Raw genomic sequence first — 24,430 nt, 5'->3', positions numbered from 1 at the left:
CCCATATGCTAAATTCGGCTCCAATTTTAAGGCTAGGTCATCGTAATCATCCATTCAATTTACGACCTAGATTTAATCTTAATTTTAAAATCGTTGCACCATTACCTTATTCAAAATTTATGAGGCAGTGAAGTTGGAAAGTAGCATTGGAAAAATGTATCATCATTACAGTATATGAGACAGCGGGTGAAGTAGGGCCCTCTGCCAACTTGATGATCATTAGCTTCCCTCCCATCTCGCTGCGCCCATCTTGTGCGTGACTGTCTGCTTCTGTCACATGCTTTGTCACAAAAACTGAGAGAGAAAGCGCCGCATAGCGAGGTCGGGAGCGTTAGATTCGCGACGAGGGGTTTAAGGCCACGGAAGGAGCCAGGATGGAGCCGTTGTAGAGGAATCTCACGCCGCCTTACTAGCCGTCTCGTTTGGGAGCGCCGGATTGGATCTCTACTTCGCCGGCACTTTCCTCGGTGAGCCAGGTATTCTTGCTCCGCGATCTGCACCCTCCTTCGTGGATTGTGGCTTTTTTTTTGTGCTTGTGAAAGTTCCTTTCTATATTTGAGTTCCAGGTGAAAGTTTTCCGAGATCCGCCTCGATAGGACGTTTTTTCTGGCCGTTTTTTGAATTTGCTTGTCGAAGTTGTCATTTCCTTTGGATTCGAGCTTAGGAGAGCTGGTTTCATTGTTGTTGGGACCTGCGGTTTTCGTTTTGTTGTTTCTTGATGTGGTCGGGTAATTGGATGGTTTCGGAGAGTGTCGGATTTTCTGCTTGACGATGAAGTATAGTGTTGAGATAAACTCAGTCATTTGCTCTTAGTGAAACTATTTAAATAACTTTAAAAAAGGGAGAAGAGAAACATAATAATCAATTAGGCATGCGATTCTTCCTGGTACATTAGTTCTGACTTGTCTTAGAGGTCTTCCTAAATCTTGTTCATGCTTAAACTTTGTCTGGCGAGACATTAGTTCATTGGCAGGGATCTTTGATCTACAAAATATGTTTGTAGGTTAATGTTGCGTGTTTTGTTAGTACGACTAGAATTTTTTCACACTATTTAGATGTTAGGGGTCAAATAAGTTAATCATTTGAAAATGCACGTTGATCCATTGTGGTGTGCACTGATCTATCTGAATAGAAGTTTGTGATAGAGGTGTTTATACACCCACAGATCAGGCAGGCTAGATTCATACTAGTGAAATCAAGGAATATTAAAATGGTCTATCAAGTCACCAACCCTTGGAGGGTTAGGAAGATTAGGTTGAAGGCTTAACTTCATTAACACTTCTATACTGAGGATTTGGGTGATCTCAAGTATTTCCTTGCCATAAAGGTGACTTGCTCAAAATAAGGTATCTATGTCTCTCACGGCAAGCATATATTAGATATGCTCGAGGAGGCTGACATGCTAGAGACTAAACTAATGGATACTCCTGTGAAACCTTGAATCTAGTTGTATGTGTTCTAATAGTTGTATAGGAATATATTTGTTTCAAGAGTCAACACTTATGTCTGAACAATGTTCTTATATGACTTGGCAAATTGGCTAGAAATATGGAGGAAGAGATTTAATTACGATACAATAATGACATTTATGAGTTGTTGGAGCATTGAAAAACAAAAACAGTATCTATGATATGGGGTTCAAAAAAGGAAGGTATATAAATAAGGTACAATTTTTTGCAAAGGCATATTTCCAAGCTCTATGGATTGAGAACTGGAAGTTTAAAGGATGAGTGGAGGCTACTGCCACCAAAGAAGCAACAGCCTACTTCTGATGGATTAATTTTGCAATATCTAAGTTAACCTTATGAAATGGCTCTAATAATATGTTAATTTTAGGGAAAGAGATATTGGATTGATCTAATCTTTTGAAACTTGAATATTATATTTAGGAGGAGGAGGACGGCAAGCCTTATCCCACAAGGTGGGGTCGGCTTGAATATTATATTTAGGACTTAACCATAATTTTAACCTAAAATGGGGCAAACCATTAGGCATGACTCATTATACCTAGTAATGCTAACGGTACTGAATTTTTATTAGAGACTATTCCATACAGTTTTGATCCCTCACAGAGTTTACTATGGGGAGCAATCACATTTAGCTAAGTAAAAAATTTATCTACATTTCCTGCCTATTCCCCAATTTTGTTGGAGCATTTCAGAACATGCATATTTTTTCTGTTTCTATTTGTTTATATATTCATTATGATAAATGAAGAATGGTTGGAACCATAAATGTGAAATGCTAATGCCAATCACATGGATCTTATTTGGAGACTTGTATGTAAAATCTTTTGAATTCTCATGCATTTGAGTTTGGATATGTGCTACTTTTCCTTTCATTTTATCCTATTGGTTTATTTTGCACTAATTAAGTTGTGTTTCCAGTATTGAAGGAGCATGGATGGTGAGATTATTGGGGGACTTATAAACAGCATTTCTAGATTTATTCATCTGGTAGCTTGCCAGACAACAAACAATGCTTCTCTAAAAGACTTCAGAAAAATAGTTGTAATATTGAAGCTCTTGAAGCCTCTTCTAGATGAAGCAATTGATTCAGAGTTGGATTTGGATGAGTGCCTTATAAAAGAATTTGAAGAGTGTGATGTTGCTGTAAATGAAGCTAGAGAACTAATTGAGAAGGGACCTCAGAAAATGAGTAAGATATACAGAGTGAGTTCTAATTCAGTTCCTACTTTCTTCCCTTTATTTTAATAGTTTCTTCCTGTCATTGCTAATTACTTGTATTATGATTATTCCAATGATAAACACATCTGGATTGTTGTCTTATATATTATCCATCAGTCATTCTCCTTGTGTTTTGACATAGTGCTGACATGCAGGTTTTGCAAAGTGAGTCTCTGTTGTTGAAGATCCAAAAGTCAGCATTAGATATATGTCATTTCTTGAGTGCCTTGGTGCAGTCATCTTCCAGCTCAGCTAGCATCCAGGTATTTGGCGTGTGTGAGTGTGACTATCTTTTCTTTATGATTACACATGGCAACCTAAGGATAATGCCCATGTCTTATGGTGTTGTGTGCAGGAGCTTCAATACACATATCAAGAGCCAGTATCAGAACTCATTGATCATGCTCTCAAAGATCTGAAGGAAAACACTATACCTAGCCTTGATGATGTCATAAAGATCATGGAGATTCTTAATTTAGCATCGAATCAGGAACTTCTGGTTGAAAGTATAGCTCTTGAAAAAGAAAGGGCAAAGGCAGAACTTAAATCAAAAACTGAAATTGCAGATCATATAAATTGGATTTCTGTGCTAATTACTCATATTCGCTACTGTGTGGAGAAACTTGAACAGTTTGGGTTTGTCAATGGGCTTCCTGTACCAGCACATTTCCGCTGCCCTCTATCTCTACAACTCATGGTCGATCCTGTAATTTTGGCCTCAGGGCAAACATATGAAAGATCTTTTATTCAGAAATGGCTGGACAATGGCCTCAAAGTTTGTCCGAAGACACATCAAACTCTTGCTCACACAAATCTCATTCCCAATTACACAGTCAAGGCACTGATTGCAAACTGGTGTGAGGAAAACAACATAAAGCTGGGTAATTCTGCTCTGTCTGACCATGTAACATGTTCCTGTTTGTCAAATGCAGAAGATTTCCAAAATGGTCTTGGTATTATTCATTCACTAGATAGACATTCAGCCTCCAGATCTTCTCTTCAGTGTCACAGTCAGACCGCCCAACAGAAAAATAAGGCAGCATCTGGTCATGAGCAAAAAGATTGCTCTTATCCTAACAATCACCACGTTTTGCCAGATAAGGTTGGTTTACAAGGCGATACTTTTGTTGAAAAAAATAGTTATCATAGCCACACTGAATCTGTTTCAAGTGTCATTTCTAGCGTTGAAATCATGAGTAAGTTTGAGGAGAAAGCTAGTTTATTAGATGCTAAATATCCATCACATGTATCCTTGAATAAGGATTCAAATTCTTCCCCATGGCTTTGCTCAAAGCAGCTTTTCTATAAAAATGATCGTGAGAATGATGTCAAATGTCAACTGTTACTTCAAAACTCAAAGTTGGATGGCCTCACCACCTCTTCACATGTTCAAGCTCTGATTGGTGATCTAAAGAGTGAAGATCCTGATTTGCAAATTGCGGCAGCATCAGAGATTAGACTTCTTACAAAGAACAATATGGAAAATCGTCTTCTAATTGGCGAGTGTGGGGCCATCCCTCCATTAATCTCCTTGTTGTACTCGAAAGTAAAGGTTCAGGAAAATGCTGTCACTGCTTTATTGAACTTGTCAATTAATGATAAAAACAAAGTTTATATAGAAGAAGCAGGAGCAATTGAGCCACTTATACGTGTTCTAGAGTGTGGCACTGCAGAGGCCAAGGAGAATGCAGCAGCAACATTGTTTAGCCTCTCTGTCTTGGAAGAATATAGAGTGAAAATTGGACGTTCTGGTGCAGTTAAGGCATTAGTTTATCTCTTAGGTTCTGGTAGCCTTAGGGGAAAGAAAGATGCTACCGCTGCTTTGTTTAACCTTTCAATCTTCCATGAGAACAAGGCTAGGGTAGTACAAGCTGGCGCAGTGAAATACCTTGTCAAGATGATGGACCCAAGCTCTGGAATGGTAGATAAATCTGTGGCTTTATTGGCAAATTTGTCAACAATTCCTGAAGGGTGCTTAGCTATTTCCCAAGAAGGTGGCATACCGCTGCTTGTAGAGATTGTCGAGACAGGCTCTCATAGGGGAAAGGAAAATGCAGCTTCCACTTTACTCCAACTTTGTCTAAATAGCCAGAAACTTTGCAGCCTAGTATTGCAGGAAGGAGCAGTGCCACCTCTTATCGCCCTTTCTCAATTTGGGACTTCCAGAGCTAAGGAAAAGGTATAAATCTGAACTCCTTGTTTCTTTATACATACTTTTTATCTGGATCACTTTTGAGGACAGAATCTAACGAACAATTTAACCACAAAGAATCATGCGTTCGAAATTTCAGCAACTCTTTCATATGGTTGTACTTCGTTCAAGCACTTGAATTGGTCTATTTGAAAAAGAGCTGATTCACCCATGTGTGCTTTTCAGGCACAACAGATCCTGAGCCACTTCCGCAGTCAACGCGAGGGGGCTGTACGAAAGAAAAAGTCATGATAACCTAGGCCGATCATGTGATTTTCACGGTTCCTAATCAATAAGAATTAGTTTGGCACCTCCTGTATGCTTTGTATTGTTCATGAGATAATAATGTGTTGGTTTATGAAGCTTGTGTGCCTCATATATCCAGATGATGCCAAATTTAAGACGGAAGAGGCCCAAATGGTGTAAAACACGTGGAGGTAAAGGTGTTTGGATTGTAAATAAAGATGTTATACATGTAATGCAGAACTTGGATTGTGATTTCTGTTTTGGTATTTCTTTCTTGTAATTTCAGCTATTTCACTGTGTGTATATTTTTCCTTTTTAACTTTTTTTTTATTGGTATTGTTGTAAGACCAGCTTTGTCATTGTGTATTTATGGATTCTACTACTTTTCCCCTGAGACCTCTCAATTTGTTGACGTGCTACTAACCCTAATATGTGGAGTTATATAGCATCTTTTATTGTTCTATGTTTTTCTTTGCTATCTTGATTTATGTATTTTATAATAACAATATGAGAATTTGGGTTCCTCACACATTGCACTTGGCCACTGTCCGTGTCCTGGAATAGGTTGAAATGATGATCTGGCAAGTATAGAAGCAGAAGCCCTTGAGAGACGATAATGTACAACTCCAGTCCAGTCCAGTCCAGGAACGCATGCAGGGGATTGCCAATTTATAGTCTGTTGTCTGTTTGATACAAACAGAAACAAAAACAAAAACAGATCTCTTCTCTCTTCTCTTCATGAAGAGGCATGCACTCATTCTCCTCTCTGAACAGGAAAAAAACAATTTGCTTAGCAGAGGAGTGAGCATTGGCGTTTGGTGTTCAAGTTAGTTTTTTAATTGTCAGTCAGTGAGTGAGTGAGTGAGTCAGTCAGAGAGGCGTTGGATGGAGGAAGAAAGAATGATGAGGCGAGAAGAAGCGAAGCAGGCAGAGAGAGCAATGAGTGGAAGGGATGGGGGAGAGCATGCTTGGTCTGGTGATGAGATGGAGTTGGTGGTCTGGGGGAATGGAGAGTGTGCGTTGAATAATTTTGCAATTTGTTTCCTCCGCATGTAGCAAAGTGCATGTGCCCAGGGCCAGGAAGAAGAAGCTACAGGCAGCAGGGAGGGGAGGCGCAGCTGTTCACCACCACCCTCCCATTCCAACTTCTTTTAATTTGTTAAAGTAATATATAATATTAATTCCATTCTTCTTTTCTTTCTTTCTTTCTTTCTTCTCTTTTTTTGATTTTATTTTTGTCAAAACTGAAAAATCAAGGAGCCCTTTTTATTAAAATAGTAGAAGGACATTTTTTTTTTATCGTTAAACTAGCATTTTATTTATCGTCACACAGTGATATATAATTCATACTTATATATATTTCAATTTTGATCATATCTAATAATATTATATTATAATAATTATGATTTATAATTATAATTTATAAATAGAATTATCAGACTAATTAAAAAAATTCTAATTCTTCTTCGGTAATAAATAGAATCTGCTACCCTAGTAAATTGAGAAGTTACACACGGTCAGCTCTACGAAAATTTATGAGGAAGTAAATTGAGAAGTTGCAGTTAGACATGACGGAAAAGAGCATCACATCGATTTCGCAAGAAAAAAAATTTAACTCAATCCAACACAAGATGGATTGTCATTCCACGAGCTCATTAACAAATAAAAAAATAAAAAATATATTAAAATTTATAAGTTTGAATTATAGATTAGGCGAGTCAACTAATGAGCTTATTAAATTTTTTATTTTTATTTTAAGTTTTAGATATTTTTTCTTTTCAACTCGGGGGCCAACTCGAGCTTGCCATAGATCGGCCTGTTTGGACTCGTATGGACTATAGCCTATTTAGGTTCGTCAGATGAGTTAATAAAATTTTAATTTAATTCATTTAAATTGTTTGACAAGATGAATCAATCTGGGAACCCAATCTAAATTGACAGTGCTATAAAATTACTACAATATATCTATATTATTTTTAATTAATATTAATTGATATTATATTATAATAATTATGAAATATAACTGTTATAACTATATCATATTAAAAGATGCTTCGATAAATAATATTTTAATAATAAATAGAGTAAGACGAAATAGAATATTATTTTAATAATAAATAAAACAATTGGGATCCTTGTTGCAATAGATTCCTGTCATAAATTTGTGACGGGAATAATTTTAAAATAAAAAATTAAATCCAGGCCATCGCAATCACCCATTCAATCTACGATCTGAATTTAATCTTAACTTTAAAATCGAACGGTGCAGATTTCTGTCATAAATTTAAATGGGAGTCTATTGTGATAAACAATTTTTTTTTAAATAAAAAGGAACGACATCAAATAAAATCGTCAAACGCATTTCTTTATTTATTATTAAAATAATATTTTATTTGAGTTAATTTTTATTTTCAAAAGTATCTTTATCTAATATTATAATAATTATGCTTCATAATTATATAGATATTTCAATTTAATCGATATTAATAATATTATATTATATAATAATAACTCATAATTATTATAATATTAATATTTTATCTTTAATCAGATCAATATTATATTATAATAATTATAAATCATAATTATTATAACATAAATATTTCACTTCTAATCAATATTATATTATATTAATCATAATTAATATAACTGTGAGTTATGTGCTGCAGCAAACTAACAGCTAGCGTCTAAAATAAAGATTATTTTTTAAAAAATAAAATTTTTAAATAATAAATAAAAAAACGTCATTGTAATAATAAAAATAAAAAAAAGGGGCTTTGATTTTTGACCATCTTTTTTTAGTTCGTACCAAGAACTGGATGCTTCATTTCCCGCCATTAATTGCTGTCTCACATAATGAACGAGATATGTCAATGGGCATGTGAGGAGATGATGATGAGGTGACATGCATGATGTGGCCGTGGAATGGTGGATAAGGCATGCACCCACTACGTACCTTCAACGCCGTTCATATCTTTCTTTTCTTTTTTTTTTTCCCAAAACAATTAGAACCAGTGCTCGACAAAAAAGGAAAGAAAGACAAGAACAATCGACAATTTGTTGTTGGAAGCTTGCTCACAAGACAAATTAGCACGCACAAATGGAGGAGAAAGCCAATAATCATATGCCCATTCCTCCAGTAAAAGAAAAAGATCAAACAACTAGCTGCATGCATGCATATCGGTTAATCTTCAGGAAATTAAATTCAATTAATGCTGGTCAAGTCCAACAAATTCGCTCTGCAACTTTATTGGCGAAGCATAATTTGTTGGTTGGTGGATGTTGGAAAAGATATATGCAAATTGATATTAGATCGTCGAAGTTAATGTTTAATATTATCTTCATAAAATGATATTACTTCGCTACAAGTGCTTACGGATAGTAACAATTTATTTTTCAAGATACAATGACCATGTCTCAGAATAATAACACTTCAAATTCTGAAACTAGCAAATTTTTTGAACTCTGAATGTACAAGATAAAATAAATACTTTAAAGTGCCCATTACGCGTGTGCGTGCGTGGCAGACTCGCAGGTGCTCGCACCTGCTCGCCCATGAAAAAAGAGCACATGATTTTTATGTTAACTTAATTAATATAGCAATATTAACAAGAAAAGAAACTCATCGAATTTTTTCGATGTGAAATTATTCTCCATATATTTTCTTATATAACATTAATTATTAATTAATATTATTCTGGACTGACTTTGAACAATTAATTTCTTATTCATCCTTAATCGATTTTGAACAAATTAATAGTCTAGATCTATCTACGCAAAATATAGATTTCAATTTTGAAGTCAATTTTTAAGGTACTATAATTTAAGATACTATGATTTTTTTACAAAATCATTTTGATTCGTTAAAACTAATATCCAACATGATTAGCAGCAGTAACTCTCTCTCTTTCTCTTTCTCTTTCTCTCTCTCCAACTTGACCCAGCGTAATGGAGTCCTGCTCGCCCCCACGGGCGGGGTCAGCTGGTCAGGGCGCGGATGCTTGCAGATGAAGGTGTGCGGTTCGAGGGCTCATGGTTGCATTTGCGATAACATCAATCTGTGCCGTGTTTCCAATTCCCTCGGCCACCACGCTCTGGTCAGTCCCGCATTCACCGTGATTTACTCCCCCTCATACTTGTGGGGCCGGGGTGGGAGGGCCGTTAGGTTGGCGGTTCCAACCTTTTGCAGAGGTAATGGAGTCCTGCTCGATGCTCACGCAGCGGAGGAGGGAGGGGCAATGCGAATCAGCGCATGAGGCCGCCGGGGGACACGCGGGGCCCCCGGTTTGTTCGATCGCGCCAGCGCCCTCCTCCTAATAATTTCGCTCTGTCTCTTGTGCCCTGCGTGTGCATGTGTGCGCGTTGTAGGATGGCACGGACGCACAGTCAAAGATAAAGCAGCGCTAGCTAGGTAGGTAGCTCATGCCGATCGACGAGCAGTATAATTAGGACGAGGCAGATCATGGGGAGGGAGGAGCTACCCAGCCAGGAGAGGCACGTCCAGCTCGTGCCAGCTCGATCGATCGCCATGGAGGAGGAGCAAGTAGCTGCGAGTGCGAGGCCTTCCAAATTCACGAGGATCTGCGTCTTCTGCGGAAGCAGCCAGGGCAAGAAGAGAAGCTACCAGGACTCGGCCGTCGAGCTCGGCAAAGAACTGGTAATGTTAATTAATCGATCACTGCAGCTAGCTAGCTTCATCCTTGTAATTATTTACTACTTTCAGGTGTCCAGGAACATTGATTTGGTGTACGGAGGTGGGAGTGTAGGCCTGATGGGTTCGGTCTCCCAAGCTGTTCATGAAGGTGGAAGGCACGTCATGGGGTGAGCTAGCCAGCTAGCTATCCTTTTAACTCCTCATGCTTAACTAACTCTCCAATCTGTTCCTTGTTCATGAGCAGGGTCATTCCCAAGACTCTCATGCCAAGAGAGGTAACTAACATTTCTTTCTTTCTTTCAGTTGATCTCTTTCTTTAATTCTTTCTCTCTCGCTGCAGATAACTGGAGAGACAGTAGGGGAAGTGAAGGCAGTGGCAGGCATGCACCAAAGGAAAGCAGAAATGGCTAGACATTCTGATGCCTTTATTGCATTGCCTGGTCAGTACTGTGCATTATATTCCATTCCATTCCATTCCTTTGGTGAGTTTTTTCTGATTGAATGAAATTCAATGCAAGGGGGGTATGGTACACTGGAAGAGTTGCTGGAAGTGATAGCATGGGCTCAGCTAGGAATCCATGACAAACCAGTAAGACTAGACTCTTTCTTGTATTCAATTCAGCATTATAAGGCATGCAATCGGCTTTTGCAGGTAGGATTGCTGAATGTTGATGGATACTACAACTCCTTGCTGTGTTTCATTGACAAAGCAGTGGAAGAAGGTTTCATCAGCCCAAATGCTCGCCATATTATAGTTTCTGCTCCAACAGCTAAAGAATTGATGAAAAAGCTGGAGGTGATTGATTATACAAATGAACCATCTTATATATATACAGCAAGTTCTTTAAGCAGAACGAAGCTTCAAATCTTCTAATATAGTTTGTTTATATACAACAACAACTAAACAACTAAATCTATATCTCACTAAGTAGGTAAAAATTTGTGTGTTAATTAGGAGTATTTCCCTCAGCATGAGAGAGTGGCTTCTAAGATGAACTGGGAGATGGAGCAGCTTGGCTACTCGGAGTTCGAGATATCGAGATAGAGTGGAACTACATATACTTGATCAGGTAGGGCAAGGATATGCAGCAACAAATTGGAGGAGGAGAAGAGGAGCAAATCAAAATGCAGTAACATTTTAGTAGTCACAGCTGAAATGCTTTTGGGATTCTTTCTTTTGTAAAGTATTGTATGACGAAAGGCCTGAGTATATATATATAAAGCTTTACTTTCTTCTTCCAGGGATGTTTGTTTGGGGTTTCACCTTGCTATAGATTTAGGTGTGAATTACTCAGTGCACTTTTCTTTTCTTTTGAAAAGAATCCGATTGACCTCTACTTGAGAAATCTGAGAAACTAACCCTAAGTTGCTTAGATATTATTAGCATGCCACAAGTGAGATCTCTTCCACAAAAATACAAGAAAATGCGAGAAAAATAAGTAGACGGTACATCAACAAGAACTCCGAGTCATGCAACAACACACAATTTCGATTGCATCGTCAAGGAAGGTATTGCTCAATAGTAGATTGAGTTGTTCAGGAGAGCCAAGCAAGCTGAGCTATTTGATTGGTTTAGGCAGGGCAGTTGGCTATTTGAGTTGGATGATTATGTTTAGTCAAGTGAACCTGTGGTCTAGTCGGTAGCTCTAATATGGTGGTTTAGTTGAAATGGGTGAGTCCTGATCGGTTTAGACCCACAACTTGTTTGATCCATACAACACACAACACAATGATAATTTCCTTTATATGCAATAATATCATATCAAAAAATTGAGAATACTTTCTTTATCTATCCCTTTTAACTCCATGAACTTTCAGCAAGTTGAAGCAACACCAGAAAAGTATTTTTTGTGGCAAATAAAACTTTCTCATCCACTGGCCACCCAAACACTCTAAACTAATCACCTAGAGAACAAAAAGAAAATATACAGAGTTTCAGAGTTTTAGGGTTCTAGAGCCACTTCAAATGGCACTACCATTTCAGTGTACTGTGAGTGGATTGGACAAGAAACAAAGGTGAGAATTCTTCATCAGCATGAGTAATGCCACCAATGAACTCGAACCATACAGGCACCCACTAACCTAGTTCACTACACATCAGATGCCATGAAGATAGATAGTGCTTATCCTGTCTTTTCCTCTCCTTTATGTACTTTATAGATCATATCAGCCATCTAGATTCAATACTGTGGCCTATCAATATTTTATATGCAAAAGTACATTGCTCACTATCTTCCCTTTATATATACTCTCACTGCCACTGTCTGGTAACTCAGAAATCATAACTCAAGATGGAGTTGGAAGTTGTTAAGAGAATTCTCATTCTCTTCCTTCTTGCCATAGCTACATCACCTTCAGAATCACTTCCAGGTTAGTGATCTAAAGTCATGAGCTAGTAAACATATGAACTCTACATAATGTTTGGCTTGCAGGAAACCGGAAAATGATCTATAAAGCTCCTGTTTTGGCTGGGGCTGATGCCAGATTCCTGATGGTTAGAACGAATGACTATGGACAGTATGATCCTTCTCCTGCTATGGACAAGCCTCCTTACAAGCAAATACCTAATTGATGCTACAGTGAGGTAGTTCAGGAGAGGATAATCCATTTAGTGCAATAGATGGAAACTGAGACTAGTGTACAAGTATATTTGATGATAATAGAAAGCCCTGTATTATGTAGATGTCCCCCTGTAAGCTACGAATAATCTTGAAATAAATACTGATGGTTAAACCAGGAAACTAATTTATTTGAGTTTAATATTTTGAATTTAAATATTGCAAAATTGGAATTGACAGACTCCAAAGTTGGAAATAGCAGGAAATAAATGCGATGAAATAAATGCAAAGAATTCAGTAGCTCGTTCAACTTCCAGCCACAAACATTAATTGAGTCTTACCCATGGGTGTTGACAGCCTCCCATACCAAGTTCTTGGGCACCGGTAGGGCCTCGTCGCGGGCCAGCAGCGCCGCGGCCCTCAGCGTGGCGATGGTGCGCACGTTGGCCTCCCAGAAGGAGAAGCTGTTGTAGGGCAGGCCGTGCTTGAGGCAGAGCTCGCGAACGATCGGCGCCACCCGCCGGAGTTGCGCGCGAGGAAGCCGCGGGAACAGGTGGTGCTCCACCTGGAACTGCAGGCCGCCGTGGAACCAGTCCATCCATGGGGGGCAGGCGATGTCCAGCGTTCCCATTGTCTGTGTCTGGAACCAGTCGTTGGCCTGCGGTGGCCCGACGTAGACGTTGGTGGAGAAGTGGTTGAGGCAGAACTGTACGTGCTGAATCCCCGCCACCGCGAAGCTCGCCAGCACAAACAGGACGCGCTCCGACCAGCTCGGCAGGCACGACACCAGCAAAGGGAACCAGATCCAGAACACCACCACCCCCAGAATCTGCAGATCCGATTCGAATCAGAGCCTAATTATCAAGTGTCAAATTGATCGGAAGATACGAAGCAGAGAAGAATGTACCTCAAGGAATCGGCCCGGCACGCGCTTATTGGAACATAGCAGCAGCAGAGTTTGGGCGAAGAGGTTGACGCGCGCGACGCACATGACTGGGTAGAAGGTCCAATGCTGGTAGCTGACGAGCGCCCGCGCCACCGCATCGAAAGTCATTTTGCGCTCGTAGTAGGTGGAGGTGAGGCTGCGGAAGATCTCGGCGGAGACGGCGAAGACCGGGATGTGCTGCAAGTCCGGGTCGATGTCGAGGCTGTTGCAGGCCACGTGGTGCACGTTGTGGTTGCGCTTCCACCACCCGATGCTGAGGCCCGTTAGGCAGTTTCCGGACAACACTTGGATCGCCCTGTTCGTGCGCTTGCTCCCCGTGACCTCGTAGTGCCCCGAATCATGCCCTAGAAACCCCGATTGCATCCACAGGAAGCCCATCACGGCGGCGCAACCGAGGTGGGCCCACACGCTTTCGGATCGGAGGACGCAGTAGATCACCGCGGCGAAGACGACCGCAATCGCGGAGAGCGAGATGGCGGTGCCGTGGCCCTTCTTGTCGAAGAGACCGAGGCGGGAGAACTCGGCGACGAGGCGACGGTAATCCTTGGAGACGTCGGAGACGCGGTAATCGGAGAGTTGACCGACGAAGCGGAGGGAGGGGTTGTTGGCGAGGAAGGCCCAGACGGAGCCGGGGTGGTAGGCGATGAAGGCGTCGGTGATATCCTGGCCGGCGAGGGCGAGGAGGGGCAGATCGCCGCCGGGGTGGACGGCGGCCCAGGCGGTGGCGTCGTAGATCTTCCCCTGGATGGAGATCCACAGGTCGGTGGGCTTGTTGTGAGCTCGGAGCTCCTCCGACGAGATGGACCGCGGCGGCTTCTCCTCTCCTTCGATCCGCTCTCTGGCCATCCTTCCGATTGAGGCAGGATGGGGAGAGGATCGGACGAGGGGACGACTGACCGATTGAGGAGAGGAGAATAGCAGCTTGTCACCACGCGAGTTGCCTAAAAAACGCGTTGAAATAAATGTAAAGAACTCGATCGCTTAAAACCCATCCACAAACTTTGATTGAATCTCATCCATGGGTTTGACAGCCTCCCATACTAAGTTTTTGGGCCTTGTCGTGGGCCTGCAGCGCCGCGGCCCACGTTGGCCTCCCAGAAGGAGAAGCTGCTGTAGGGCAGGCCGTGCTTGAGGCGGTGCTCGCGAACGAACGGCGCCACCCGCAGGAGTTGCCAGCGAGGAAGCCGCGGGAACAGGTGGTGGTCCACCTGGAACTGCAGGCCGCCGTGGAACCAGTCCATCCATGGGGCCCGGCGCAGGAGATGTCCAGCGTTCCCATTGTCTGCTTCTGGAACCAGTCGTTGGCCCGCAGTGGCCCGATGTAGAGTATTTAAATTGTGATATTAATTTTTAAAATTAATATTAAAATGAGTTTTTTTATTTTTATTGATAAAATCAATTATTATTATTAATTTTGATTTTAATTTTTATTAACCTTCTTTTATATTTTTTATTTATTATTAAAAAATAAAATTAAATAAATTTAGAGTATTATCTAAAATTTAATTTAAGAAAAAAATATTACGTGCAAAAAAAAAAGATAGGAAAGAGAAAAAAAATTAAGTGTTGACGTAAGAATAAAATGAGAATAAGATACAATTTTTTGATAAAAATAAAATCTAAATATGTCTTTTGGGCATTCTGAAATTTCATGTATCCTATATTTTATTAATTATTATCTTGAGAAATTATCGTTAAAAAAACAGAGGAGGAGATTATCCCTATTTTATTAATTATTATCCTATGATTGGATGTACGATCATCTGTGAAGAGGTATATGAAAATTAAATCACTACATATGTTTTAACATTATTGGAGGTGACCGAGGTTTTAACATTTAGAGCTGCTGTAGATGAATCATTCCATTTCTAAAACTAATTAGACCCAAGGCCCAAATATATATTGATTAGTGTTTATTTAGTTGAATAGGATCTCTTCTCTCTCTATATATTTTGTAGTTGATATAACTTATACCACCTATTATTTATAATTCGTTATAATATTATATTGACTAACCCTCAGAATTAGGATGCGATAGTAAAAGATGAGATAGACTTTTTAAATAATCGATTTATCTATCTAGGATATATTATACAGGAAGAGTTTAAAATTTTTGTGACGTTGGATCATCAATTATGACCTATATGTACTTTTTGATTTACCCTAGTATTTGGTGAAAAAATTCTATTGGATTCGAATTGTTCACCTTCAGAATTAGTCAAATTATAAAGATTGAATACCTAAATTATCAATATATATACCTATATATATATATATATATATATATATATATATAACTAATATTGACTTAAATTAAAAAATATATTGCCTATGTTGGCAAAAAAAAGTGGAATCTACCATTCAACATGTTTATATGGTTGGTTCACGATCATTTATGAGGAGGTAAATAAAGAAGTTATAGTTGACCACTGTAAAGAAGGGTATTTTTTTTACTTCGTTGAGATTAAATTGTTATCCATTGTAGTAATATTCTGTTGTAGTTGTACTCAATCCTGCTTTGCTCTAGGGGTAAAAAAAATCATGTCACCTATGCATATGGCATATGTTGTAGCTCGTATTAATTATAAGAGCAATTTGAGTAATAAAAAAAAGAAAAGTGTTATTTTGATATGGAATGAGTGCTCTTTTTAGTGTTTTTTAGAAAAAAATATAAATTATTTGGGCCAATTAATTAAATAATTAAATTGTTAAACATTTAGACAATTAGGTATTTAATTAACATAAATTAAGACCTATTTATCTAAGTTAAGATATATATTGTGAAATTAATAGTTAACTTATGTAATATAAATTTGAGAGGCGAAATTAAAAATCAATTAAAAGTTTATTAATTTCAAATATTAACCGTTGGATTCGAGGCTGTGGGCTGTAGCTGCCTGTCCGTAACGAAAGGCGGTTTCAGATCCGATCGAAAGGAAACTAGCCGTTGGACAGCGTGAACTCGTTGAAGATGTCACCGTTACGTTCCGCCTTCTCCCTTTTATATTCGTAACGGGTCTGCCCCGCTGACGCAATAACGCAAACTTTCTTCACGCTCTCTGCGCAGAGCGATCGCCCTGCGACAACTCCGCGATTGCTTTCTTTCTCTCCGGCTCTGTTGGATCTGCGACGGAAGAGGAAGGAGAAGAGGAAGTGGTCATCAGATTCTTCGCTCATTGAAACAAGAAGCGCCTCCGATCGATTTTGATTTTTTTTTTTCTTTTTCTTGGTTTTTTGTTCGTTTGTCTAATTGCTTTTTCTGGTTGCAGGGTTCTTAGGGTTTCTTCTTCCTCAGTATAATTTTCTTTTTGTCTTTGTTTTTCTCGGTTTTACTGATACTATGGATGCAGGGAGTTTGTCGTCTTCTTCGGTTTCTGCAGGGAAAGTTCGATCGCCGTCTCGTCCGCCTCTACAAAACGTTCCGTCCAGGCCTTTTCTGCCTTCCATGCGTACATCCTCTCGGAATCCATCTTCTCGTAACAACGTGAGTCCTTGATTACTTACTAGTGTACGGATTTGGGGTTTCTTTTTTGCTACAATGGTTCTGATCTGTTGTCTCACTCCGATTTCGTTCGCTTTAAATTGCATGCTCCCCTAGTAAAGATTGCGTTGTTTATGCCTCAAATTTAGGGTTTCTCTGTTGGTCTGTACGAAGCTATTAGATTAGGGAAAGAAGCATCTTTTTCCTGTTCTTATGACCGTTAGACGATCGATATCGTCCTTCAGTTCTATTTGAGTAATTTTGCTTGGTCATTCGTAGGGTGACAGATTCATACCCAACAGATCAGCTATGGACATGGATATGGCATACTACCTGCTAACGGAGACGAAGAAGGAGAAGGGGAACGATCTCCCAGCTTCCACATCCAAAGTGGCATACAGGAAACTTCTTGCTGAGAATCTTCTCAATAACAGAACAAGAATTCTGGCTTTTAACAGCAAACCACCAGCACCGTCTCAGCCTTTCTTTCAAGAAGCGGATGTCGTTTCTACTCGAAGTGTTAAGTCTGGGAAGCAACGTAGACATATTCCTCAAGTATGTTATAGCTTATTGCTTGTGCTATTTTTTTCCCCAGTTGTCTTTCCCTCTTATTCACAATTGGTTTCATTTATCTTAGTCAGCAGAGAGAACTCTTGATGCACCAGACATCCTGGATGACTACTACCTGAATCTGTTGGATTGGGGAACTAGTAACGTGCTCTCTATCGCCCTTGGGAATACTGTGTACCTGTGGGATGCTTCGAATGGAGCTACTTCAGAGCTTGTGACTCTGGACGAAGAATCTGGCCCTGTCACCAGCGTTAGCTGGGCTCCTGATGGGCGGCATCTTGCTGTTGGATTGAACTCTTCAGACATTCAACTATGGGACTCAACCTCAAATCGTCTGGTGAGTGTTTCTTTGAGACCTCCACCGAAGATTTGTTTCTGTCACTTTGTTCTTTTTGTTTCATGAATGTAAAGATCAGTTCTTTAATAATAAAAACAACATTTTTATAGTCCTCTCAGTATCATTTCTTTTTGTTAGTGTTCTAAATACAAATTTGCAGTTTGTTCAATGTCTGACACGAACTGTTCCATTGCTATAGCTGAGGACTATGAAAGGGGTGCATGGAACAACAACGGGAGGGAGGGATGGAACGACAGGAGGAGCAAGGGTAGGATCTCTTGCGTGGAATAATAACATCCTGACTTCAGGAGGAATGGACGGCAAGATAGTCAACAACGATGTAAGAATAAGAAATCACGTTGTGCACACTTATCGCGGCCACCAGCAAGAGGTGTGCGGATTGAAGTGGTCGGGATCAGGTCAGCAATTAGCCAGCGGAGGCAATGACAATCTTCTGCACATATGGGACATATCCATGGCATCTTCTAATCCATCACCCGGCCAAACCCAGTGGCTCCACAGATTCAGTGATCACATGGCTGCAGTGAAAGCTCTTGCATGGTGCCCATTTCAAAGCAATTTGCTTGCATCCGGTGGCGGTGGAATGGATAGGTGCATCAAGTTTTGGAACACTCACACGGGTGCTTGTCTGAACTCGGTGGACACAGGCTCTCAAGTTTGCGCTCTCCTCTGGAACAAGAACGAGCGTGAGCTTCTCAGCTCTCATGGATTTACCCAGAATCAGCTTACCTTGTGGAAGTATCCTTCTATGGTGAAGATTACTGAGCTCACTGGTCATACTTCGCGAGTCTTATTCATGGCTCAGGTAATGTTGGAATTTGAATGCTGCCTCTTTGTTAATATACTGTTTCTAATTGTTCATAACTAAATTACAGAGTCCAGATGGCTGCACTGTTGCATCGGCAGCTGGAGATGAAACTCTAAGATTTTGGAATGTATTTGGATCTCCTGAAGTACCAAAACCTTCTGCCAAGTCCACTGCACCATTTGGTGGTTTTAATCTCATCCGATGAGCAGTGGAGAACAACAGCCTGCTATTGCTGTTTAAGAGCTCTCGGATACAGGGTTCAAGTTCACAGACTGCCATCTGCTGCGAGATGGATGATGTATTTTAGAATTGAATCAGTGACATAAAAAAGGTGTGTTGATCACTTTTAGTCAGATTGGTTGATCAGTTGAATGAATTTGATGGTTTGATTTATAACGAGATTGAAACTAAAGATTTCACACCAGTTTTCACTAATTGGAAGTGTCCCTTTATTTGCAGAATCGACTGGGAAAAGAAAGTGTGGCTGACTGGCTGAGAGAATCACTGTGCATTTGTAAAATCTCTTTTACAAACTGGAAATGGTGTTGAAAAAAAAAACACCTATTAGCATAGTGAAAAGTGTTTGCTCTATTCCCCTTATAGTAAAAGATGATTGCGTTCACCCCAAGCGTTTCTCACAGTCTGTGTCTCTAAATTATGTGGAAGAAGGTACTTATAGCTGATACTCAAATGGCCAGAGGATTGAAGGAGTTTCATTATTTTTTAAATTTTGAAGAAGCTAAATATGTAGCAATAATGACTAAACAAAAACAGTTTAAATAGAATTTAAATGGAGGGTTAGAAACAGTGAGAAGACTTTCAGAAGTGTGTAAATTCATATGTTTGGATGCTTAAAAGTGTATTATGATATGACACTGTATCACACATGAACCGCTCTTAAATCAGACTATTGTACTCTTATTTTTGTTCTCTACATTTTTATTTATCTAAAAAAAGACTAAATAAAAATAAGCCCTCGGGATTATGATGTGATGATAAGGACTTTGATGCGGAAATCAAGATTATTTCCTTCTTAAAATAAAAAGAAAAAATAGATCATATATGTTTTTTTAGGTTAATTTTAAAGTGTTAGATTTAACCGGTTAACAATCATCTTCTTCCTTTTCAAATCCTAGTTAAATTTTAAATCCTAAAATCTTACATTCTAAAATCAATCCTAAATTTTAAACATTAATTATTATTATATTAAGATATTCTTTATCAATTTATATAAAATTATTTAAATTTTATCAAAATTATTTTAAATTAATTAAATTCAAAAGCTACGTCAGTAGCTACAAGAGTAGTGGCGGATTTACAAGGGGACTAGGCTGCTCGTGTTGCAAATTTTTAATGCCCCTCTCAAAATTTTTAAAAATAAATATATATTATAACATATAATAATTATTTTCATCATTTAATATGCATCCCAAATAACTGCTACAACTATAAAATAAGAGATATTATAGACAATGACGTAGTTAGAATCTTCATCAATCCTAGACCAAATTAGTAGGACTGAATTAGACTATTTTAATTTTTTAAATTTTATTTTAATATATTAAATTAAAAATTATTGGGTTGGAGTCTAGTGCAACCCTACCCAGTGATTATAATGATAAAATATTTGATGGGTGTTTGTCAATTTTTTTTAAAGGACGCTCATTTGATAGAAATTTGATATCCTGCGTGATTTATCCCGCGCGATCCATGCACGACTCCTCCGATCCATCACTACTATCACCGCCCCCCGGCCGGCCACCGTCGTCCGCCGCCTCGGACGCGATCGACGCGTCGCTCGCCGGCGCTCCGTCCGGTGGCGGATTTCGACTGCGATTTAGTCGGAATTCAACGAATTTGGTCAGAAAACGTGGCCGGCAGTGGCACGCATCAGATTCCGATCAAATAGAGGCCGGATTCCAACCAAATCACGATCGGAGACCAACTGAGGAAGGACAGGCGTGCCTCGAATTCCGATCAAATTCGTCGAATTTCGACCACTATCCGATCGAAATCCACCACCGAACGGAGCGCCGGCGAGCGGGGCGTCGATCGCACTCGAGGCGGCGGCGGCGGTGGCCGGATGGTGCAGTGAGGGCGGCGACAGCGGCAGTGGATCGGAGGTGTTGTGCACGGATGCACGGGATAAATCGCGCAGGATATCAGTTCTCCCATTTGATAATAACTAATAGATTTGTTCCGTTTTAAGCTATTCCGTAAAAGAGGAGGGCGTAATAGCCAAATTGTGTTTTTATATAAATATATTTTTACATTTGTTTATTTTCCATTCGGTCGCGTGATGTTACTTACTGCCTCTGGGGAAGGAAGGACTAAGGAGGTCAATCTCGGACCAAATCGGTCCCAGCGATCGAACCACAAACTCGAAAAAGTCCTTTCGGTTTCTTTCCTCTTTCTTGCTTCCCGCTTCTTGTCCATCTTCACTTAGCCATTGGTTCAAGACTAGGGTTTTCTGGCGCCATCACTACCGGAGCGGATTGATGGCCCTTTTTCGCTTTTAGGGTTTTGTTCCGATCCTTTATCTTGGTCGGTATCGGTGCTGCCCGGATTCCTCCCGTTTTGCGACCATGAGTGCGGTGAACATAACCAATGTTACCGTGCTGGACAATCCCACGGCGTTCCTCAGCCCGTTCCAGTTCGAGATCTCGTACGAGTGCTTGGTTCCTCTGGAAGATGGTATGCTCTTTTTTTTTTTGTTTTTGTTTGCCCTTGGCTGATGATGTGACTTCTTGATGAAATGAAGTTATCTTTTTTTAAATATTTTTTTGTTTCTGCCATGTTTCTTCATGGATTTGAAATGCCCATGTCTCCTTTTGTCTGGTGTTGTTCTTTGGGCTTGTTCTGGAATCAAGTGAAGGGGGTTTAGGGTTTTGAGAAAAGATTTTATTGGGATACATTAATGGTGTTCCTGCTCAAATGGTGGATCTTTGAGTGCAAAATATCGAAGTGGAATAGACAGAAAGGGAGAAGAAGCGTTTATGATTCATAAGAAAACATAATGAGGTAATGTACTCTGTGATAATTTGGCATGTCTACTAGTGTTGAAACAATTGGGAATGCATGTTGGATGTCCAGAAGGAACTAAAAAAAAAAACACAACATAAGCAAATGAAAATGTAGATGGGACAACTGAAGAATTTTTTAATATACTATTTTGTAGAGGAGAGTTTTGAATAATGACATCATGCACTACATGGATGTGTGCTGACTATAGTATAGTGAAAATGCTGCCTTCAGAATGGTAGTTGTATGTCCTGTTAAATCCCTTTTTTGTATTCATAATCTTTAGATTGGTACTCGTTCATTAGCTAATCCTATGTCCAGTCATAAATTGTATGATCTGGAAAATTTTTACATATGAAGTTGAGATCCTATACACCTGGTTAATTTCTTCTTTCCCAGACAAAAAATTCAGATTTCTTTCTATTCATAAAGTAAACCTCATATGATTATCATAAATATTGTACTTTATACAGCAATTTTCATATAAAACTTACAATATAACTATGAACTATGAAGGCTTATGTTTGCCTTTGCATAAGTCTGTGAGGTGAAAACTTGCAAGCACTAACCACCTAACAGAATAATCTACATAATGCGTCCAATCAATTTTCGTGTGGATGGTGCATTACAAGGAGTGAGTAGATTTACATGGCCTTCTGAGGATGGATATACTTTTGGGAAATCAAACCTCAATCATTCAGGCTGCTGAGGATCCTCCTGAAATATGTTTCTTCACACTGAAGTTTTGAGTGTGAATTGACTTGCAAAAGCAATGGACTAATTGGCGTCAGTGCTTGAGGTTGTATCGTGAGTTATATGTAGCATCTTACTAATTATGGCTACAAAAGTTTGATCAAATACAAGAAAAATATAAATATGAGTACTTTATTTCATCGGAGACATCTTGTCGGTGCTTCCATATACAATTCATTCACTTACCATTTTCCTTAATCTTTGTTGATGAAGATAAGGATGAGAGTCTAGTGTCCTAAATAAATGGATTAGTTTTAGTGACTTGCAAGTTCTCAGTTTTATTACTTCACTTCACGTGTTGAATATATCATTTAACCTATAATCAATGTTAGTTAATTTGCACATGTAACTAGACTGAAATCTGTTTCTCCTTGTACCCAAATCAATTGAATACCGCTGCCAACAACATCCATTTGCACTATGGGTGATTGGAGCTGGAGCTTTTCTTAGGAAAGCAAACTGCTTAATCCTGATAAATCTTGAATGATATACATTTTTAGCTATAGCTACTTCAAGAAACCTTGTTGAAATGAAAATGATTAAAATATCACTGTTCTCATTTTGTGTTTTACAAGTTAAACTGCTAACAGACTAGTTGTAATAGACCATAGTTTTATCAATTTGAAATGAATTAGTGGATTTTGAAGTGACTAAATTGATTAATCAATTTTATCTCAAGTACCTATAGTATATACTTATATACACTCAGTCTCATACCCATACTTTTATGTGTAGATAGATAAATAGAGACAAAGATAGAGGTGGATAAAAGGATAGATAGGTAGATGGATTGACAGAGTTTTTTCATGGTAAGAAAAGTCATTCATTTTTGTTGCCTTGTCATCTTGTGCTTCATTTCACTGTGGGTTTTAATCTATTCAGCCTTGAAATGAAGCACCAAAATGCAAAGAAACAAGCATGCATCTTCTGCTTTATGTTTGTGTGTGAGATAGATGAACATTTGCTGTAGAAGACAGTTGACAACCGACGATTATTAAGGATTTTGTTTGTGCATTAGAAACATATGGTCCTCTTGAAACTTAATAAGTAACGCTACTCACTTTAAATTTTAAAATATGCCATAAATAAACTTATATAGAAAATGAAATAAAAAGACATAAAAAAAAGTATATAGGTTGTTGTAATGCAAAGATAATTGTTGTTAATGAACCATATCTGAGTACCAGTGTTGTTGTAATTGAATCAAGCCATTCAACAAGTAACAATAGTCAAGTTTTGTTTCCATCTGCAATTTGTCAACTTTAATGTCAATAATGGATTTGGGGTTGAACACCATGGCACTGAAGAATTTTACTCATGTTCACAAGGCATTCTCTGTTTTTTTGTTGATCGGTTTCCCTAATGACACGAATAGCAAATTTATTGTTACTTTGAAGTTTGAACTTGACATTAGATATGCTACAAGTGGGAGGCATTTCAGAAGTTATTGTGTTTATTCTATGGATCCTAACAAAGAATTTGTTTTTAAATTCTTATGATTAGTGCTGATATGTTCTATCAATTTTCCCTTTAGATTTGGAGTGGAAACTTATATATGTCGGATCAGCAGAAGACGAGACTTATGACCAACTCCTTGAAAGTGTCCTTGTTGGCCCTGTCAATGTTGGGAATTATCGCTTCATTTTCCAGGCAATTTCAACTGAATACATGATTCTCAAATGGCTCTCGACATGATTTCAGAGAGTGACATGCTCCTATTTCTAACTTTCAGGCAGATCCCCCTGATCCAACCAAGATCCGTGAAGAAGACATAATTGGTGTTACTGTGCTACTGTTGACGTGCTCTTATGTGGGGCAGGAATTCATCAGAGTAGGCTACTATGTGAACAATGACTATGACGACGAGCAACATCGGGAGGAACCACCTCCACGGATTTTAATTGACAGAGTTCAGCGGAACATCTTGGCTGACAAGCCTCGCGTGACAAAATTCCCCATTAACTTTCATCCCGACCCGAGTGAAAATGGAGGGCAGCAACAACAGCCAACTACTACCTCACCTGAAAACCAGGCCGAAGATGATCCAAGGTCTGTCAAAAACCCCGAACAACATACCAAGGGTTAGATGGTGTGCATTTGTTTGTTTTTTGGTCATGTAGGATTTTGAACTGCTTTGGTGGTCATCCAGTTAATATG

At 39.1% G+C, this 24,430-nt stretch overlaps 5 protein-coding genes across 7 annotated transcripts; 4 read left to right on the top strand and 1 right to left on the bottom strand.

The window, feature by feature from the left end:
* The first annotated feature begins 286 nt into the window (after positions 1 to 286).
* LOC141819288 (U-box domain-containing protein 3) lies at positions 287 to 5,498 on the top strand. 2 transcript variants are annotated; one of them, XM_074706627.1, is made up of 5 exons: positions 287 to 467; positions 2,388 to 2,672; positions 2,843 to 2,950; positions 3,043 to 4,866; positions 5,065 to 5,498. In XM_074706627.1, exons 2-5 carry the CDS (start codon positions 2,400 to 2,402, stop codon positions 5,128 to 5,130), a joined length of 2,271 nt encoding a protein of 756 aa, XP_074562728.1. In that variant the 5' UTR covers positions 287 to 467; positions 2,388 to 2,399; the 3' UTR covers positions 5,131 to 5,498. The 2 variants fall into 2 exon arrangements, with proteins under 2 accessions (XP_074562728.1, XP_074562729.1); XM_074706628.1 differs by having other exon boundaries at positions 287 to 476.
* Positions 5,499 to 9,427: 3,929 nt separating this feature from the next.
* Positions 9,428 to 11,143, top strand: LOC141819290 (cytokinin riboside 5'-monophosphate phosphoribohydrolase LOG3-like). Of its 2 annotated transcripts, XM_074706631.1 has the most exons (7): positions 9,428 to 9,781; positions 9,848 to 9,945; positions 10,023 to 10,053; positions 10,119 to 10,218; positions 10,297 to 10,367; positions 10,431 to 10,574; positions 10,734 to 11,143. In XM_074706631.1, exons 1-7 carry the CDS (start codon positions 9,587 to 9,589, stop codon positions 10,821 to 10,823), a joined length of 729 nt encoding a protein of 242 aa, XP_074562732.1. In that variant the 5' UTR covers positions 9,428 to 9,586; the 3' UTR covers positions 10,824 to 11,143. The 2 variants fall into 2 exon arrangements, with proteins under 2 accessions (XP_074562732.1, XP_074562731.1); XM_074706630.1 differs by having other exon boundaries at positions 9,428 to 9,945.
* A 1,442-nt stretch (positions 11,144 to 12,585) lies between these two features.
* On the bottom strand, positions 12,586 to 14,219 carry LOC141819289 (delta(8)-fatty-acid desaturase 2-like). Its single transcript, XM_074706629.1, has 2 exons — positions 13,244 to 14,219; positions 12,586 to 13,165 (listed from the first exon to the last, which is right to left on the bottom strand). The coding sequence occupies exons 1-2, from the start codon at positions 14,126 to 14,128 to the stop codon at positions 12,674 to 12,676; spliced, it is 1,377 nt and encodes a 458-aa protein (XP_074562730.1). The 5' UTR covers positions 14,129 to 14,219; the 3' UTR covers positions 12,586 to 12,673.
* Positions 14,220 to 16,470: 2,251 nt separating this feature from the next.
* LOC141819291 (cell division cycle 20.2, cofactor of APC complex-like) lies at positions 16,471 to 18,704 on the top strand. Its single transcript, XM_074706632.1, has 5 exons — positions 16,471 to 16,766; positions 17,043 to 17,318; positions 17,401 to 17,670; positions 17,870 to 18,496; positions 18,567 to 18,704. The coding sequence occupies exons 1-5, from the start codon at positions 16,623 to 16,625 to the stop codon at positions 18,702 to 18,704; spliced, it is 1,455 nt and encodes a 484-aa protein (XP_074562733.1). The 5' UTR covers positions 16,471 to 16,622.
* Positions 18,705 to 20,811: 2,107 nt separating this feature from the next.
* Positions 20,812 to 24,430, top strand: LOC141819294 (histone chaperone ASF1B-like). The gene is made up of 3 exons (XM_074706635.1): positions 20,812 to 21,193; positions 23,808 to 23,923; positions 24,006 to 24,430. The coding sequence occupies exons 1-3, from the start codon at positions 21,085 to 21,087 to the stop codon at positions 24,357 to 24,359; spliced, it is 579 nt and encodes a 192-aa protein (XP_074562736.1). The 5' UTR covers positions 20,812 to 21,084; the 3' UTR covers positions 24,360 to 24,430.

The sequence above is a fragment of the Curcuma longa genome, unplaced genomic scaffold (genome assembly GCF_044706935.1).
Source record: "Curcuma longa cultivar G26 ecotype Majalengka, Jawa Barat unplaced genomic scaffold, ITB_CL_G26_1.1 contig_28514, whole genome shotgun sequence".
NCBI classification, from domain to species: Eukaryota; Viridiplantae; Streptophyta; class Magnoliopsida; order Zingiberales; family Zingiberaceae; genus Curcuma; species Curcuma longa.
Note: the sequence above shows the minus strand (reverse complement) of the source record. Positions and strands in the feature narration are given on the sequence as shown.